Source organism: Aptenodytes forsteri, unplaced genomic scaffold (assembly GCF_000699145.1).
Source record: "Aptenodytes forsteri isolate BGI_AS27 unplaced genomic scaffold, ASM69914v1 Scaffold132, whole genome shotgun sequence".
In the NCBI taxonomy this organism is placed as follows: domain Eukaryota; kingdom Metazoa; phylum Chordata; class Aves; order Sphenisciformes; family Spheniscidae; genus Aptenodytes; species Aptenodytes forsteri.
In genome coordinates, this window is record NW_008795520.1 from 4,141,525 (window position 1) to 4,161,090 (window position 19,566).

Below are 19,566 nucleotides of genomic sequence, written 5' to 3' on the forward strand. Positions count from 1 at the left end.
GTTTTTAAAAATAAGCACTTTTGGAGACTACAATGACATTCAAAATTACATCAGAACAGGTAAAGACATTTTGTATATTTATATAAACTTATAACAGTAGAAGTCCTCCAAGTCATAAGAGAGTAAATGACTTTTAAGGAAAAAATCCCCATATGTGAACAGAACTGAAACCCAATTGTCTACATCTTGTGCGGTTTTGCTCTTTGTATGATCAATCAAATATGGTCTGTCTCAAGACACTGAACTAGATGGAGCATTGATCTTACTTGATTTGGCAAATCCTGCTGGTCTTGCACGCGTCTTTTTCTGTGAGCTTTTTTGAAGGAATGGTACCTCTAAGCTATGACTAGACAATAGAATGGATTACATGTGAGTAATATCCTTTTATCTCTGGTGTCACTTTGCTTCTGAGTTTGGGCAGGTAATCTGAGGGTTTGGGTTTTCAAAGGTCAGTGCTTTTAAACAGGTGATTGTTATCTGATACTTGTATTATACATATGAAAATACAGCATTCAGTAAATCTTGTCTGTCTTCGTAATCAGTAATACAGTTATGAGATATGCTACGTGGGCAATTTAATTCTAGTCACCCATAGCAAGTCTCCTTGATAGAATAAAGAAATATCTTCATAAGTAGTCCCCTTTTTGTGACCATCCTTTTATCACAACAAAAAGAATATCTTAGGATTGCAATTGTAATGCTTCTGAACATGGTAGTTTCCACTGAAAAAGGCAAATCGGCATACATTTTATTACCTATTATTTATGTAGAACTAGCATGTGCTAGGCGCTTTACGGAGGGATTACGGAAGGGAATTTCCCTGAAGAGGTTACAGTACAAAGGAGCTACAAACAGGTGCAGGAGCAGAGATGGGAGGCAATAGAGTGCAAGTGTCTGAAAGCAGACATGGAGTATCTCCTGCCTTGGATCTGTAATTTCATCTCTTTTAATGTATGGCTGTGTTGGGTTTTTTTAATGACTTTTGTACAGTGATGACTAAGATTATAGGCATTGTTAGGAAAAGTCACATAAAAGTAATTTCATACTGGGAAAAAATACGGACCTTTTTCCTCCCCACTTGCCATAGCTTCATAAATTGTGACTGTTTTAGCTCAAGCTTTTCAATGTAATCATTCCCAAGTAGTGACTCTGTATCCTGAGTAGCAAGCAAACAGTGATCACTCATCTGTTGCTTTTGGAAGATGTCATCCTCTTACTGCTGCGGGTTGAGTGGAGCATATATTCTCTCCTCAGTCTGAAACTGTCAATGCTCTTTAGTGTTACAGTTCTGTAATTGTTAGCAGCTGAGGAGCAGGTACACAATCCCCTCAACTATTCCTTAAGTGATGTGACAACCTCACCAGAACGGCAGAGCAGACCTTAGAAGGTAGCATCTGCTTCAGGCTAATTCAACTAATTCTGTGAATCGGGAAAATTTCTGTAAGGGTTAACCAGACAGGCTAGTCTGAGCACCCAGTTTAATATAACCTTGTTGCAAACTTTCCTGTAGTAAAGTCTTTCTCATTCTACACTTTTCTCTGAGTTTGGGTGCATACTGTGTAGCACCTGGAAGGATAATGTCTGTCCTTCAGAAAGAATTATGAGAGAAGTATTGGAGAGGTAACAGAACCCCTCCTCACCAAGAAATAAGCTGATTGCTGCCTGGGTCAGCGCAGAGGCTGGAATTAAATCACCATCAACGTGCCCTGTGCATAATGAACCGACAAATGTGTCAGAGATTATTTTTTTTTTTTTTTTTTTTTTTTTTTGTATGCATCATGCAGATGTTTGGGTTCAACTTAATGAAAGCTTGGCTTAATTGTACTGTGCAAACATATGTTAAATTTAGGAACCTGGAGCTTGCAAGGGACTTTCTAGGTCTGCAAGCTCAATTTCTGCTTGTCATGTGTAGCCTCATGATATTGCACCATCCATAAAGTTACCAAGCTTCATCAGGCTCCATTTTAAACATAGCTGGGTTCTTTCCCCAGTACCAAAAGTGGATGGCTGCTCCAAAACTCTTCTCTGAAGCTTAAAAACCTTTTTTTAATTTCTAGACTAAATTTATTCATGCTACATCAGAGCTATTTGTTTGTGTGGCAATATTATTCTTCATCTAAAGCATTTCTTTTCCCTTGGTAGTACTTGTATGCTGATGCAGTAACAGGGAGATACTGTATCACTTTTCAGCCTCCATTCAGCTGTGCCGAGGAAGCCAACCATTTTTATCTTCCTCTCATAAAATAGTCTATTCTCCTGATGGTTTCAGTAACCTTTCTGTGCTCTTCTTCCAGTGTGAATTCATTCTTTAAGCGTGGATATACAGAATGAGGTAGATTAGTCCAGATGAGGTCTGATCTGCGTCTTACTCAAATAACACACCTCTAGTTCTGCTTTACTGAAGACACCTTGATGTGGTGGAACATTGCAGTTGCCTTTTTTGTATTTGTGTCACATGGGTCAGTTTTAGATGTCCTATGATCTACTCAAAACACACATGTTTCTTCTCTTCCAAACTTGGAGTTGATTGTCACAAAGTGCTTTCAGGAAAACTAAGCAACTGGGGCTGGTCCTCATATGGATGTGAGATAGGGAAAGATAGAAAACAGAGTAGGAGAAAATGGTTAGTTCTTGAAGTAGGGGAATGTCACGAGGGTTGTTCCTTGGAGGCCTGTGTTGGGGCTCGTGCTGTTCAACGTAATCATAAATGACCCAGAAGAGGGAGGTAACAAAGTTTACTAAAGACATTACTAAATTATTAAAGCAGTAAGGATGATGGAAGAGCTGCAGGGCAACTGGGCCATAAAATGGCACTTGAAAATGTCTGCGGATAAAATCTTAAGTCATGCACACAGCAAAATCAGTCATACGGTTCACACATACGAAGTGATGGGATCTGCACCCTTGGATTCCCAGACACCTCTGAGAGGCAAGATCCTGGGGTTCTGATAGACAGGGCCAAGAAAGTGTCGCTCAGTGGTAGTCAGAAATGCCAGTCAAGTGTCTGGCGTTATTAGGGACGGAGTAGAATGCAAGGTGAGAAACCTTCTCTGCAACTTCATAAATCTGATTCATCTGCATCTGGCGTGCTCTGTGCAGTTCCGGTTCTCTTATCTCAAAGCAGATAAAGCAAACAGAAGGTGAGCAAGGAAAAAAAGCCATTAATTGACACAATTTTCTGGGGTTCAAAAGACTGAGCTTGGGTAAATTATTCATAATGTCATTAAAATTCAAATACAACTGAAGTTTCCTGTCGGGTTAGCTAACACGGAGAAAGTACACCTCATGCGTTTCTTCTCTAAGACTTTGTACGTTGTAATGATAAGAAGTTTTGCCCATCTTTCATTGTCTGGAAGTGTCTCTATGCATCTTAAACAAAAAGAACATTTCCTTTTCTTACTCCGCTGGACAACTTAAAAGAGCAATGCTTCTACTGTTAAATTCATTAGTGTAGAGGGGAAATCTCTTGTGTTCATATAAAACCTGAAGGGGCTTGCAGAGCAGCTGGTTTCACAGGGAAGCAGGCAGGGTGTTCCCAGGAGCCCTCAGGGAATGTCTGCCTGGTCCAGTGCTGCACTGGGCAGACTGGGTGAGTGCAGAGTGAGCCCAGTTCAGAGATCAGAAGCAGCATAACCCAGTACGCACTGGGCTCTGCCTGGGCTCCTCAAGGTAGCTAGTTGCAGTAGCTCTGGAAAATGCTTCGTTGTACAGCACTAACGTAACCCGAATGAGCTGGCAGATTTGGGACTGCAGAATTACTGGGGCCTGTCTGCACTTGCTTGCTTTGATACCAGTGTAAAGACTGCCCAAACTAGATTTCAAGCAATTTCCTCTTCCTTACTGCAATGAAAACAAAATACTCATTTTTTAGTTGGCAAACAGAAGAAAGCATTCCTGGTTTATGCTGGATTTACTGTTCTCTTCTGTGCCTATGATTTACATTTAGAGCCAGGCTGTCTGGCAGAGTGTGCTTTGGCAGCATAGCTGCTGGTGCTGGGTACAAGTGTAATTGCACGCATTTGTGGAATTGAGATGGCTGGCTGTGATCAGCCTATACACCAGTGGATATATGCCTGCACTCTGAACAGATCACTATTGATGCTTCTAGTGTGTAAATGACTACGCAAAAATCCAGCCACAGTGGTTAGATCCCAGGAGTTTTGCTGTGAAAATGTTTGTTCTGCTTTTAGATACAGTGTTTTACTACAGAGTAGATGTAGGAGCATTTTTCTGAAGTATGGATTATTCCACTTGACAAGGTGGGTAAAAGAAGTTACATCACTTTGTAAAACTAAACAAAAGGGTCAGCAGGAAAACCCAGAATAAAACACAGATTTCCTGGCATAGGTTCCCACTCCTGTCTAGGCATTATTTCCTTCTCCAAAATAAGCATTTCTACAATTACATTCACAATTTTGAAATAAAAATATTTTTTATTTTTACTTGCTTATTCCTAGTACTTAGGCTTTGTTTGCCTGCTTAAAACAGACCTTTGAACAGCATTTGTCAAGAATAGCAGGATTCAGAATTAGCAATAGTGAAGCGTTATTTTTTTCTCAAACCATATAGCCAATATCAAATTGGTACGTGAGCTCTGAGCTTTAGCTCAACCTATGCCTCCTCTGCTTTGTTCCAGGTTATGGACACACAGTGCCTTTATCTGATGGAGGAAAGGCCTTCTGCATCATCTACTCAGTCATCGGGATCCCATTTACACTGCTTTTCCTGACGGCAGTGGTACAACGTATCATTGTATATGTCACCAGGCGGCCTGTACTGTATTTCCACATTCGCTGGGGCTTCTCCAAGCAGGTTGTTGCAATCATCCACGCTATAGTCCTTGGGTTCATCACTGTCTCGTGCTTCTTCTTAATCCCAGCAGCAATATTTTCTGTTCTGGAAGATGACTGGAATTTTTTGGAATCTTTCTACTTTTGTTTCATTTCCCTGAGCACCATTGGCCTCGGAGACTATGTGCCAGGAGAAGGCTACAATCAAAAATTCCGAGAGCTGTATAAAATCGGAATTACATGTAAGTGTCAAACTAACCAGCTAAATAAAAGACATTTTATGGGGGGAAAAAAAAATCAGACTTTCCCTCTCCATTCTGTGGATGGCGATTGTTTTGTGAGCTGTCAGCTAGCAAACTGGGCATTGTAGGTAGCTGTGCAAAGGGGAGACCTTTAAATAAGGTCAGTTTTCTTAGTTAAGAAAGAAAAAGCTAAAACCAGAATTCCATTGTGCTAAACCATAGCTTCTTACTCTCTTATTAATAGTAGAAAAAATGCTCACATTACTGTTATGAAAATGGTTATGAGCATCTTGGGCTAAGATTTCAGTGCATCACAGACCCAGGAAGATGATCCTTGTAACCTAAGGTCATCTCAAGGTGAGCTGACAGGTGAACAGAGACGAATCGAGGAGCAATGGGAAATGAGCAGAACAGCAAAGTTTCTGACTCCAGTTGTAACAGAAGGTAGCTGAATCTGGCACTGGTACATATCAGCTGTCAAACAGAGACAAGTAGACTGAGATGATAGCAAAGTAAGACCACAAATATTAAATTTAAATTGTTTCATTATGTTTGACACAGAAGAGAGGCACAGTGATCAGTGATTTGATCAAAGTAGAGCTAAGAAAATTATCTTTGTTTTGGCATTCTGCTTGAATGTACGCTGAGGGCAATATTCTCCAGTGACAGTGTTTTGAAGCATCCCAGTTTCTGATACGGCTTCAGTCTGTGCAGTCCTGGGTCATCAGATGCACCGGTTAAAAGATCTGAACGGCCAAAACAAACCTTTCTTGTCAGGTCCATTTCTTAGACTGGTCTGCATTTGTATGTGTTCCTGTGCATGATCCAGCAGTCTTAGTGTAGGCAAAGTGTCTATTAACTTGGTTTTGTGTTTTACCTAAAGAAAGATTGGGCCTTGAATTTTCATTCCTTGAAGCAGGGCCTTGAACTAGCCAACAGAACACTTTATTTTATTCTCCTGCCAGGCCTGTAGTCATTGCAGGAGATTTCCCCCTCTACCCATCGTGTTTATCTTACCAGCAGTAGCTTTAATTATTACCCTGCTGATCTGCAGAGTTGATTTGGGGATGCTAAATGATGAAGTGAATGGAGAAAGTCACGCCTCGTAAAAGTCAGGCCTTGTAAAAATTCTAGCTGTACTGAAAACTCAAAATCCGAAGAAAACATTATGACTCAGGTTATCCTTTTTCAAACTTTAGAACACTTAGGAAATAAATTGCAGGAAATACTAAAAGGAAAAAGTGGCTTTTAGGCAAAGTTATGACCTTAGAATATTTAATTTCAGCAGTTTTTAAGGTCATAACTTTTAAATTATTCTTTTTCCTTTCATGTGAACAATTCAAGGAACCAAACAGGATGTATAAAAAGTTTTCTCTTGCTGAACCTAAATTTTCTTCAAGAAAAGTTTTGGAGTTCTACATCAGAAAATGCTTAATGAGTGCTACAGGCTTTTCAAGAATTTTTAGGAGAACACAAGTCCTGTTCTAAATCAAGTGGTGATCAGCTAGACTGGGTTTCAGAGATAATTACAAAATTCTCAGTGCAGATTTGTAGATGCCTTTTGGCATAGCTTTGTCACATCTTCCTTGTGTTAATGCATAGCTCCCATTTGATGTCATGAGATAAAGCTTAAAAACAATTCATAAATTTTAGCTGTAGTGCTGATTTAGATCAGTACCTGGTATTGCAATATGGATTTAATGGTGCTCGTGGAAGGAAAAGGAGGGTGTTATTGCCAGTGAATAATCTGTAACTACAGGTGAAATATTTATGCCTTTAGGTAACAGAACAGTGGCCATATGCAGATTATAATAATTAATCTGTGTTGATCTTTCAGCACATTTAATGTTCAGCCTTTGGATGAGCACGTTGGACTAATAATTATACACTTAGCTTCTGCTTGATTTACTCATTGAAATGATACAATATTCAAATAGTCATGCTCCTCCTTAAATTGTAATGATCAGTAGCAGGGATCTAATGAAACATTGAGATTAAGAAGTGCTCATTTTAACACCTTCCCTCAAATTCTAGGTGCATATGTTTGGAGAGGAAAAAAAAAAAGAGCACAGTGGGCTGTTAACCATATGAAGCTCCATTTCCAAAAGTCTCAGTCTATGAGACCTTTAAAAATCAGAGTCAGTACACCACCAAAGTCATCAGTAATACCATTTAAGTAACACTTCCAAGTTTGGACAGTTTATGTATGTTAGTAAAACATTGCAAATAATCTTCAAGGTGTCATCAGATATAGCAACTTTGTCAGGTTTTTAAAATATCAGCAGTAATTTTACAGTAATTTTTCATTTTGATTTTTATTGGTTTTGTACACATTTCTAGTTGCTTTGTTTTTCCACTCATTTCAGGGTGTTGGATATCTTCTTATAATTTTAAAGGAAAATAATTCAAAAGTTTTCAGTAATATATAAGGGATTCGCCCTGCTAAACTGGTACAAACAACAAAACCATAATTAGCTGCCATATTTTTACTTCTGTTTGTAACATGTAGGAATATTAAGGGAAAAAAACCTTTTGAAGAGCACTTAATCAGGAAGGTCGTAAGTAAATGAGGGAGCGTGCATGTGGTAAATTTTAGTATTAGCCACTAGTACTTTTTTTGATTATGCGGGGTCTTCTTGATTGTAGAATGAAACAGGAAAAAAAGGATTTGGCAAAGCTCTGAAACTGGGTCATAAAAAAAATTAACATACTATTTAGAGATGACAGGGGTGGGAAAAGTTGCAGGGTTAAAACTGTTCCAGCCCCACTTAATTTGCTAATAATTAAAACACTTTTTTTTTTTGTACCCAGGTTATCTGTTGCTGGGCCTTATTGCAATGTTGGTGGTTCTCGAGACTTTCTGTGAACTCCATGAGCTCAAAAAGTTTAGGAAGTTGTTTTATGTGAAGAAGGACAAGGAAGAGGACCAAGTGCATATAATGGAACATGACCAGCTCTCCTTCTCTTCCATCTCAGACCAAGCAGCCTCTATGAAGGACGATCAGAAGGCAAACGAGCCTTTTGTGACTTCCCAGTCCCCAACTTCCAATGACAGCTCTCTAAACAATTAATACAGGGGTATCCATACCATTGTTTTGGTGCATTTATGCTACTTACCATAAGAAATAGTACGCCTCATATTTTCTTAATGAAAATACAAAAGCTGGAAGACTGTGCTACTTTACCAAGGATTCATCACTTCTGACATAGAAAAGACTTCTGGGAAAAATGTGGGAGCCACCCTGGGAATAGGGAAAAAATGTAGGATGTGGCTGGGAACATTAGGCCATTTTGCTTGAGGGATGAGGAGTTAGTTGTACCACTTTCAGAGGTGCCAGAGAGAAAGGCTTGCACAAGCAACTCCATCCAGCATCTTCAAGAGAGTAGGCCTTCACTGACATCCAACTCATTTAGTTGCACGCCCTGTCTTGCAACTGGGTGACATAGCAAATTTTGGGATGTGCATTTTTGATTGTCAGAAGTGTAGTCACAGATTTAATCCAAACACACCAAATATCTTAATTTGGAAAACATTTCCAGAGCAGTATCTATAGATCTGCTGGAGGTGGGGAGTATCTAGATCCTCCCTCTATTACCCAGTAACTTGCAGGTGCAAATAATAATTCTAGGAATGAACGAACAAGGCTCCGGTCCCTTCTTTGTCCATGCCATTTACATTCACATTTCCTACTTCCTTAAAAGGTCCCCTAATCACAAAAAAAATGTTGTCCTGAAGAGAGTGTGCCTTGAGTCTTCCACGCTGTTTGTCTTTGTATGAAATACTTTTGTAAACTCTGAGAGATAGCAAGACCAATTCAAAGTGCTGGGTGAGATGGGGTTGTAGGGAAGGGAGACGGCTGCATTTCAGTCCTCTGTCTTCTGAAATGGGCAGGAGTGGGTTTTTAGCTATGTGGAATGGAATGAAAAAGAGTCAGCGTATGCCATGATTGGCATAGTCGTGCTTATGGCATTCTCCTAGTGGATGGTTGAAATCTGTTCAGCAGCAGAAGGACTCGGCGCTTTCTTCCACAGTCCAACCCAGTGTGTGCTCTCTGCTGAGCTGATAGCTAAGCAGAGGAACAGAAATAGTGTGACCTTTGAACGTAGCCCCTTTTTCTTCTTTTGCTTTTCTAACTAGTACTCAGAACACTTTGGAGGAGAAGGGAATGTTTCAGGGCAAAACAATTTTTCAGTTTTTCATATGGCAAGAAAAAAGGAAAAATGTCACATTTGGTTCGGATGGAACCGAAATTTTTTCCCCTTGGGAAAAGTCACTAAAAAGTCAAGATCTCGCTCAAACTTCTGAAGCTGGAACCTCTTTGGCTGTAACAGGAGAGGTGTTTTAGTCCAGCTACCAGTCACTGTGCTGAATGCGGGGACCTTGGAGTGAATTTCAGCGAGCAGGAGATGAGACTTAAGTGGTTGTAGTACTCTCTCTTCTGGCCTTAAGAATCTACGATATGGGAACCCTGATAATGCTTTGCAATGAACAAAAGATCTGGAGCACAAATAGCCATATTAGGACAGCCTCCCACATAGGAATAGCGTAGAGGAGAGCCTTTTCCCTGCAGTGCAAGCATGCCAGATTGCCTGTAATTTGGCTTTTCGTGTTTAGAGCTGAATAATATTTTACTGTAAAAGAAAAAAATGCAATGTGTCTAGATTTAGCGCACGTGGGAAAAATACTTGAAAGTAAATAACCTAAAATATACTGTGTTTGAGCTTAATTATAGCTAGCATCAAACAGATTTTATATCTTTACTGGAAAAACTTACTTTATGGTTAAATCAGCTGAAAGTCTTCAATTAAAATTTATATTTATAGAAAACCAGAGCTAAAGGTTTTGGTTGTTTTGGGTTTTATAGATTAGGTGAGAGCATACTGTGTTTGCATGTTCCCAGGAAAGTGGCTATTTTTATACTGCTTAAGTTAACACAGTTCTATTTATAATGAATGTTAACCAATATATATGTACATATATACATAAATATATTTATATACTGTACATATATCATAAATCACCAGAGTTTAACAGACTTAGGAGTGGCATTTTAGATAATTTTTTTTCCCTAGGCTTCTCTTTATACAGTGAACAATTGAAAACTATGGCATTAAAATGACAATGACATAAAATTGAGTACTGTACTGCAAGAAACATTTATACTGTTTTTTCAGTGGAATTTTATTGATTGTTTTCAGTATGTTAAAATTCAAGATTTCTTTTAATTTCTCTGTAACATTAAGCTCTAAAGGATATGCACAGATGCTAAATGATACACAAAGTTAATTTTGCTGTGTGTACACAATTGCAAAATGTAGACACGTGAAATGAAAGCACAGAATTCAAAGCAGAAGCGATAAACTAAGCAGTATACTGTGATGTAGGTGAGTATTTGTTATTTTAAACTTAAATAAAAAGTCTGGCTTTTGCCTGCCTGCACTATGAAGTGGGAGTATTTTCTTTAGTGGTGTGCGTGCACGCACATACTCTGCAAAAATCCTGTCTGCGTTTGTCAAGATTGTGCATTCTTTAGTTCGCCTTCCTCAATTCAAGGAGGGGCCGTTAATGCCAGAGTGCATTACCTAACCTTGATATTAATTGTAGTTTGTATTGTGCTGATTATTCCTATAGAAAAAAAAAGCATTCTGAAGGGTGTTTGTTTTTGCTTCAGATGCTGACTGATTACAGCAAATAAAAGATAGTGGCATAACATTTATCTTGTCTTTATAACCTAACTACTCCAATATTTGCGGAAATCTGAAAAACTGTCACTGCAGGTTATCGGTATCACTGATGAAAATAACGGCCTTCATTTTCTACAGCTTTTACATCTTCATGTGAAGCTAACACACAAGATCAGAATAGTTAAAACTGGAATCCAGATTAGAAGGAGAAAGATTATTGTGCAAGAATCTTAGTATAAAGTGCATATCTTTCCCAGAGGTAAACTGAGGTGGGTGCATGTAAACCCGAATGGAGAGCATGGGTCGTAAAACAACGGTGCTGAAACAAAAGTTGCAAGAGGAAGTTAGAAATGTGAGCAAATGACTTGTACGCAGAAGAGAAGTGCCTGGGTCCTATCCTCACTCTCCTGTCTTCAATTGATCCAGGCATGTATCCCATTAATGGCTTTATTCCCATGCTATGGGTGACATATGGCTGACATTTGCCATCTTCTCTTTGTCTTTCAGTCATTAAATATAAATGTGTTTTATTATTATTTCAAGGTAGAGAGCTGGCAGGCCATTCAGTTGTGTTGGGGGAAAGAAAATGGAAGAACCCACTTGAGTTTTGATCTTGGAGCTGAGCGACAGCCGCGTTTGTCCCTTTGAGAACATGTCCTCTTCCCTGAGAGAGTTTCTTCCCAAGGTTCACCAGTCGCACCTGGTGTGGGTGAACACAAGACTTGCTGAAGGTTGAAATGAGTAATTTTCTAAGTAGGTAGCTTCAGCGACTCGGGTGGTTTGCAGCTTTAATGCCAGCACTACAAAAGTTACCTAGTTGGGTGTTTATGTCAGAGCAATTGCACAAGAGCAGCAGTTCTGGATTACCTTAAATGTTTGTCTAGCCCAGTATTTTGTCTCTGGCAAGGGCCAAGAGCAGACGCGTGAACTTGTATGAGGAGAGGGCAAGCGTGTAGAAACAGTTTGCCAGAATATTCTCCTAGCTCCCAGCAGTGTGCAGCTCTGGATCTATGATAGTGTCTGGGAGGTGTGGAAAGTCAGTGTAGGTATGATATGTAGAAGACGTGCTACACTGATGTGCGTGCTCTCTGTCTCAGTCAGTTAGAGGCTGTCCCACACAGGATCAAACGCACATTACCTATTACTTTCCCACAAAGCAGTTTCAAGTTAAGTGCTTTGCAGTAACCAGGTGGGGTAGCACTAACTGCGACTGCATGGGATGGTCTCTTGAAAAAGGGAAGAAAGGCAGGGGAAGGCCTTTTACGCACTGTTGCTCGGACATTGCTGTCCTCTGGGTGGATAGGAACATACGCAGAACCTGTTTGCTGATGCTAAATCTTGCAACTCCGTATTACTGTTTGCTCTGTAAAGAGTAATCAGAAATGTACTGAGATGAACCATAAGTTGCTAAAAACATTACTGCCCTAATGCTATTCCATCCGTTCCTTCTTCTAGATTCTGCTTTCTACTGAAACAAAAGAAAGTTACTACAGCTGGAAGCGGTGTTATTCCAGGTGTGCACCAGTACCAAAGAACAGGGTTTCTCTTCCCTGCAGAGAGTTCCGCTAGTAACCATCATTATCCTAATAGGTATCAAGAAACTCCTAGATAGCCAAAAAAATGTATATCTTCACGTTGCTTGTTTCAAACAGAAACAGTAATTTTTTAAATCACCGTGACTAGCTCTGCAAATTTACATGGTGGCTAATGCATATTAGGTACTTGATGTGTGTCATTTTTAATGCCTACGGTGTTAGTCTCACCACTTCCTAAGTTAACATTCTACTTGCTTTTTACCATGGATTTCTTGTCCCAATTATCTTCAAAGGTCATCGCGCTGCCACGGATTATGAGTGTTGTGATGCAGTTATTTTGCTGGTGATGATGCGTGTTTGTCAGCCGTTGCCTTAGCTGGCAACGAGACTGCCTCACGTGTGGCGGTTGGGGCCAAATGACAGATTTAGGTAATGAGGAGGGACAGTGTGGCTGGGAGCAGGTGCACGGGCTGACAGCCAACGTCAGGACAAAATCATCCTGGCAGGCTGCTACGTGACCACATAGTTTCTTCACCAGGCTTCGTTTTCTGTCGCTATGAGTAAGAGCAAAGTGCTTCTAGGTGAAGGAAGGAGGAAGGACGTTGCCAAAAGTCATCTGAAACAAAGTTCAATGGAATTAGCTTTTTCACAATTTGTCTATAGTCTGCAGCTCTCTTACTTCAGTTGCACCCAGTATACTACGAATCAGAAAAACGGTTTGGCGTTTCCCCAGTGTAGATGGTCCCTGTGCTCCCTGAAGCGAGTTATGCTTGTTATCACAACAAGTTTTCTTGTATTACGTTCACTAAGTGTTCAGACCCGTGAGCAGGAGTGTAAGTCAGCATCACCGCTGAAACTTTCCAGGGGCAAATGTGGCTCAGGGCACTGCCTGGCCCTGGGGCTGCCTCTCTTTTAGAGTCCAGGCTGTCTGGAAAGAGAAAAGTGAAACCTCTACCTTAAAAAGTGAGAAACCCACTCTCCTTGGAGGCTCGAAGCTCCCCAAACCCGTTTTGTGCTAATCCCAGAGGTCTTGCAGTCTTGAGCATATAGTATATGTGTGCAAGTATCCGGAGTAGCACATAGAACTGGGACTCGGTTTCTTTATGCCTAATTTTTTGAGACTGGTCAACCCATTCAACCTTCTGAATTTATCTTCCCCATTTAAGAATGTGACTCACAATGTTCACTGACGGTCCCTAAGCGCTCACCAGTACCTAGCTGGGCCACTTCAGCAGGTGGCGAGGTGAGGTTAAGAGAACGGAAGGGACTCGTGTACCATCTGCCCTGAGGAGGAGCGGTGATGGGAATAGGTGTGGGGACAGCTAGTCACTGGGAAGGCCCCACCCCTGCCCATGAGTATACATTAACTTCAGCTGCAGCCACCACTAAGCGTACCAATTTATTTCTAAAACTAGTTCCAACGTCTGGCACATAAGGACTGTACAATTCACCCGGCTGTGCTCTCTACATCAGCCAGAGTTCATGCCGCTAGTAATGTAATGACTATAAGAACAACTAGCTCATCTAGAAGAATTAAATTACATTATTTTTCTTTTTAAGTGCATTGTTGCTGTGCTTCTGGGCGTTATTTAGACTCTAATTTTATTCTGGCTTGCAATGCCACGTTATCCTACAACTTTAAAGCTTCCGTCTCAGCCACGCACGGGCAAAAATTAATTAGCATGCTTGCATAAACAGAAGGCAGCAAACTCTAACATCAGTTTAAAAGGGAATTGGCAAATCCTAATTCTGCATTCCTGGGCTGGTTTCCTGATCATGGGCAAAGATCTGTTAAAATAGTTTAGCGATTGGCAGCTGTGATTCAAGGCATGCTTCCTGAACAGAGATGCAAAAAATACTGATGTCCAGTAATAAAGTACCATATCACCTTTGGGATTAAGTCCCCCAAATGTTTAGTTAGCTGTTTTTGTGGATTAATCCTATTTGCGTGGGCCAACAACGCCTTGTTTGAAATTTATTATGCAAAAATTAAAATCCGTGCTCCATTTAACTCAAATTCCTACTGCATGTTCAGAGAAAAGAAAAACTCAATACGAAAGAAGAAGATGACCTTATTTCATACCCCACCTCCCAGGGAGCTTGACCTGGTACTGCTGAACCATGCTCAGAGATGAGAATATCCCCTGGCTGTCCAGGCCCGTGCGGAGCATGGAGGCAGGCGATCTTTGCCCCGGGAAGGCTTGCAAGTAACATCCCCGGCCTTGAGAAGACAGGCCCGTGCGAGCATGGAGGCAGGCGATCTTTGCCCCGGGAAGGCTTGCAAGTAACATCCCCGGCCTTGAGAAGACGGGGCTGCCCGGGGAGCGGTGAGGGGAGAGCAGCCTCCCTGGGATGCAAGAGGAGAGACCACAGCTGCTCTGAGGCCGAAGGTAAATAGCGAAGACGGCCAGTAAAGGAGGGGACGCGGTGGGACTTGGAGGGGGCAGGGGCAGACAGCCTGCTTGGGCCCCTGGGGAAGGACCTGCGCCTGCCCCGGCCTTGAGAAGACGGGGCTGCCCGGGGAGCGGTGAGGGGAGAGCAGCCTCCCTGGGATGCAAGAGGAGAGACCACAGCTGCTCTGAGGCCGAAGGTAAATAGCGAAGACGGCCAGTAAAGGAGGGGACGCGGTGGGACTTGGAGGGGGCAGGGGCAGACAGCCTGCTTGGGCCCCTGGGGAAGGACCTGCGCCTGCTGCAGCATGAAGAAAGGAGTGAAATAATTCAGTATCAGGATTATCAAAGGGGGGTGTGTGTGTGTTGCTTTTTGAAGTTACTTAACTTTTAATCTTCCACACTGAGTTGTGGGGGGCTTTGAAGTGTACTGCAAAGAAACACAGAGAAGTAGGAACTAGTGAATCTGTAAAAATTAGGAGGTGTTGAGAGAAAAGATGCATTTCTGTCTTTTAAAGGCAGAAATTACCCTTGTGATGCTCTTCCCTGACCTCTTACAGGACCCAAGACACATCAGCAGTAGCTGTATTAGGACAGATCAGATTTCCAAGTCTGACAGAGACTCTACCCCAGCTCTCATCCCCTGTCCCAGACACTAATTACCTTCTCTGTTAAAAATTTCCCGTTTCCCTTGTCTGGCTGCACAATTTCTAATTAATTGTTCCAAAAGCAGCATTTCTATAGGGTTTTCTGATGTTTCTGTCTGCTAGGTGACAGACCATATTACATTAGCTATCGGCTTGCCCCGAGAAGATGAGCATCCCTCAATGTCCTCTTTAACAGGCGAAGCAGGCTGAGCTCCTCTGGGTGCTGAACGCAAGCACCTTGTCAAAAGCTCAGCTCATTCCTGGTTCAGTTTTTCAACGTGCATTTTTCAGCACAGGCACTGAAACCAGGGTGCCAAGCTCCTGCCAGTACCCAGGGTGGTACCTCTGCAGAGGGGCTGGGCTGTGGCCGTGGAGCGGAAAGGGGAGATGGTATGAGCCACCATGCCCCTACCGCCATGCTTTCCGTCTCCCTGGGGACCCCCAGGTTTCCCTTCATCCCTTTCCTCACCCAGTCCCATGGGGCATGGCTGGTGCCACAGCTGGGGCTGCAGCGCACGAGGTGCTTGTCCCTACCCCTGCTAACCCTGGGGGAGATGCATGGGGACAGTCCTCTCTGCCCCAGATGGTCCTAAGGGTCTGAAACAGAGACCCTGATTTTAAACACGATCTGCTGCGCCCTATGAGAGCCAGGACCTTTGTAACCCCCTTCCAGCCCAGCTGCCCAGCCTGCTGGGCAGGAGCTGTTTGCGTCTTGTGTTGACCCTCAGGATGTGAGAGGTTGTCAGAGCTCAGAGAAACATGGGCTGACCCCCTGAAAGGGGGAAGTACACATTTACTTCAGGCAATCTCAGAGCACTAATTTTAGGCAATCAATCCTCTCGCCCTCCTGACAGCGCCTCGGGCATCAACAAGGTGTTGAGCACACGTGTGAGAGTATAAATGCACCCTTGGTCAGGAGTGAAGCACCTTGCAGGAAGGGCGTTCGTTGCAGGGAGAGGGGAGAGATGTATTTTTATTAACTTCAGGGTACAGCTCAAAAAAAATAATCTGTTGCCTTCACTGGAGCTGCTGTAGGGCTGTAACCATCCTCCTGTGACAGACACTGCCCCCGTGATGCGCATCGGGGACACTTGTGCTACAACCAACCCCCTTAGTGAGGTCTGGCTTTGATTAAAATGCAGCTGAGGCTGCAATTTCCTTTTAGACGTGAGGCAAGAGCCCTAACTCCAGGATACCGAGGTGGGTAAGGCAATGTCCTCAGTCAGGCACCGAGGACCCACGTCCAAACTATCCAAAAACCTGTGAGTATCTGCCAAGTTACTGATTATTTTGATAGTGCAAGTATTGCTATCTCATTTCTCACAAAGGAGGCTAATAACGTGGTTTTTTTTCTTTGCATGTTATGCATTGAAACAAAAACTAATCTCAAAATGTCAATTTTTTTTCCAATGGCTCCAGTCCTGAATGTCCTTAAATGTGAGTTTGGTAACTAAACAGAATTATGTATTGATCTGTACACAGACAGGAGACTGACACTTGAACAAAAATAGATCCACTGGGCAAATAGTTACCCAGGACTTTCTTCCCCAGCTGCAAAATCCAAGCTGGGGGGAAACTCCCAGAGATGACAACTGGAGCAGAGAAGCAGGAATAAATGGAAAGCACACAAGTCCAGTTCAGCAAGACCCCAGGAAGGTCATTTCGCCGCATCCCATGAAACAAGAGGATTTGTATGCACCAAACTGACTGAGCAGGATCGCTAACGCTGTCAGCCACAACCATTTGCTTCCACTATTTTTCTACCTTTCTATCGCTCTTACACTTTGCAGTCATCCTGTAACCCGGGGGGTACCACCCTTCTTGAATGCATACCAAGCTTATTTTTAAATTATTTTTAGAGGCACAGCATCAGCAACATGATGGTGTCCCAGCTCCATCATGTTGGCAGCTCCATGAGGCATTTCCTGAGGCCACGTGGTCAATCTGGCATTTTAACAACCCCTCGCATCTCATGAGGTGTGAGATATAAAATCAGTAGAAAACCCATGTGTTGAATAATACAAGGAATTACCGCTCCAATTTCAGCCAGTAGTTTTGCACCTCTCTCAAAAGGAATCAAGTTTATCTTGTTTATTGATTTTATAAACGCTGATGATGATAGATCAGGGCTCTATCACGCTCTAGACATGCAGCCAGATTCTGTCCCCTTCGTATTTGTGCTACTATTTTACCAGAGATGAAAGTATTGACACACAGAGTTTATCCGAGAACCAGAAGCGTGTATGAGACCTGGGACTTCTCCCTCAATCCCAAGAGCCCAAATTCAGCTCCTTAATGACAAATTGGTCTCTGAAGGACTGTGAGGAAGCAAGAACAAGCACAGAGCTGGGATGTGAATTTCTGTTCCTCTCTTGTTTAGATTCAATTCGTATTCCCGCCCTCACGCAGCAGCCAGATACACGCTCCCATGGGAGCTTAGCAATTTTTAATGTAAATTTGGCCTATTTTGCATCCAAACTTTAATGCTGGGTACAAGCCATAGCACTAACAGCTCTTCTTCTATATGATGCTGTTTAATCTGAAAGTCCAGCTAAATGGATTACAGGAAAATATTTGTGACAGGCTGGGAGGTGCTGGGTAAATATTTATAATCTAGGGGGACAAACTCAAAACAAATAGAGACTTAGGCTTCATATCGGCTGTAGGTATGTATTAAAGCTGTGGCAGAGTCGTATATGTTTTTAACAAGCTTAAGTCTTACTCAGTTATCGGTCCTCTGAGAGATGTTCCTGTCAAATGGTTTAATCTAAATACATCGAGTGTGTTTAATGGCTGGGCAAGACTGGTTCTGAAGGAGGTTTTGGGTAAACAGCACTCCTGCTGAGGAAAAAAGACTTCATGCCCATTTACACTGCAGATCAGTGGCTGGGAAATATTCCTGGGTAAAAAATATGCACTTTAAATTACTAGCAGCTCCTTTGGTTATGTTTAAATGGGTTGTTACCTCTCAGGGTATTTATATGCAATGTTTTCTATTTGTTGTCACTTAATAGGATTTGGTTCTCCTGTTCTAGTAAAACAAGAAAGCCTGGATGACCATTCAGCTTGGGAAGGGTACAGGCTGAAAGCCCCACTTTACAAATACTCGTGATTTCTGTAGGTAAATTTCCCCCGAAATCAGAGATTCTCTCCCAAACCAGATGTACTGACGTGTGGAAATGTTTGCAGGACTCGACTCAGTCCAGGTCAGAGGAAAAAGTCCATCAGTTGCAAGGCCTTCTCAATTGCAGATGGCACCACGCTCTTTTGTTCAGTTTCATGCTGTCAGCTGCCAAACATGAGTCTCCCTCCCTCACATCTAATGCAACTTAAAATTTCATGGAAAAGAGCAAGCAAAATGGTCACGTAGTCTCAGCTGACCTGGGCCACTCTGGGCTGGGGGGAGACACAAACTGGTTGGGTGCCTAAAGTGGTCTCTGTGCCACTGAGGCATCCACACACCCAGGCCGACACCCTGTTGCTGCCTGCAACGGCTCTGGTGCCCTAGAGAAGAGTAAAAACCAAAATCAAAATGAACAGGATCACGCAAGAAAGAGAAAAATCTGTCCTGAAGCCTGGGGATAACCAGGCAACCGGCCGAGCATGGGATTGAACAGCTAGACCCAGTGTCACAAATGCACGTGACTGAGTCTCCTTTCAACCGGAACACTGAATAATACTAAAGGAATTGAAACCCCGTATCTGACACCATCGTTTCCAAAACCGAGAACCATCCCCGTGTTCGCAGAATCTCTTCTGTAACCTAATCTGACATTATCTTGTAACAGTCAGATACCTTCTCCCAGCATCCCTGTTCAAAGGCTGCTCTGGCACTTTATTTCTTAAAATTAAATATCTTCTTCTTCTTTCCAACCCAAATTCTTTCAGGGTCACCGTACACCTGGTCGATCTTGTAGCAGCTTTTATCAGAATGGAAAGAATTATTCTCTTTTCCTGTATTTATTGCTCAAATGTAATCCCACCCTCTCTCAGTCTTCTGTTAACACGGCTACATAACACAAGCTATTTAATCTACCCTTAAGAAACAGCGAGAATCATCTCTTGTTTCCGAGTAACCCTTTTCTCATTTGTCTGTGTCGTGGTTTAACCTCAGTCGGCAACTGAGCACCACACAGCCGCTCGCTCACTCCCCCCCCACCCGGTGGGATGGGGGAGAGAATTGGAAGAGCACAAGTGAGAAAAACTCGTGGGTTGAGATAAAAACAGTTTAATAATTGAAATAAAATGATAATAATAATATGATGATAATAATAATA

General features: G+C 42.2%; 1 protein-coding gene across 1 annotated transcript in view; it reads left to right on the forward strand.

Annotated features, from left to right (window-relative positions):
* KCNK1 (potassium two pore domain channel subfamily K member 1) overlaps positions 1 to 8,381 on the forward strand; it is a 33,494-nt gene extending 25,113 nt beyond the window's left edge. The window contains exons 3-4 of the mRNA XM_009281826.1: positions 4,637 to 5,032; positions 7,844 to 8,381. Of these exons, the coding sequence (XP_009280101.1) occupies positions 4,637 to 5,032; positions 7,844 to 8,103 (656 nt within the window). The 3' untranslated portion in view covers positions 8,104 to 8,381. The remainder of the gene's footprint in view (positions 1 to 4,636; positions 5,033 to 7,843) is intronic.
* The last annotated feature ends 11,185 nt before the right edge of the window (positions 8,382 to 19,566 follow it).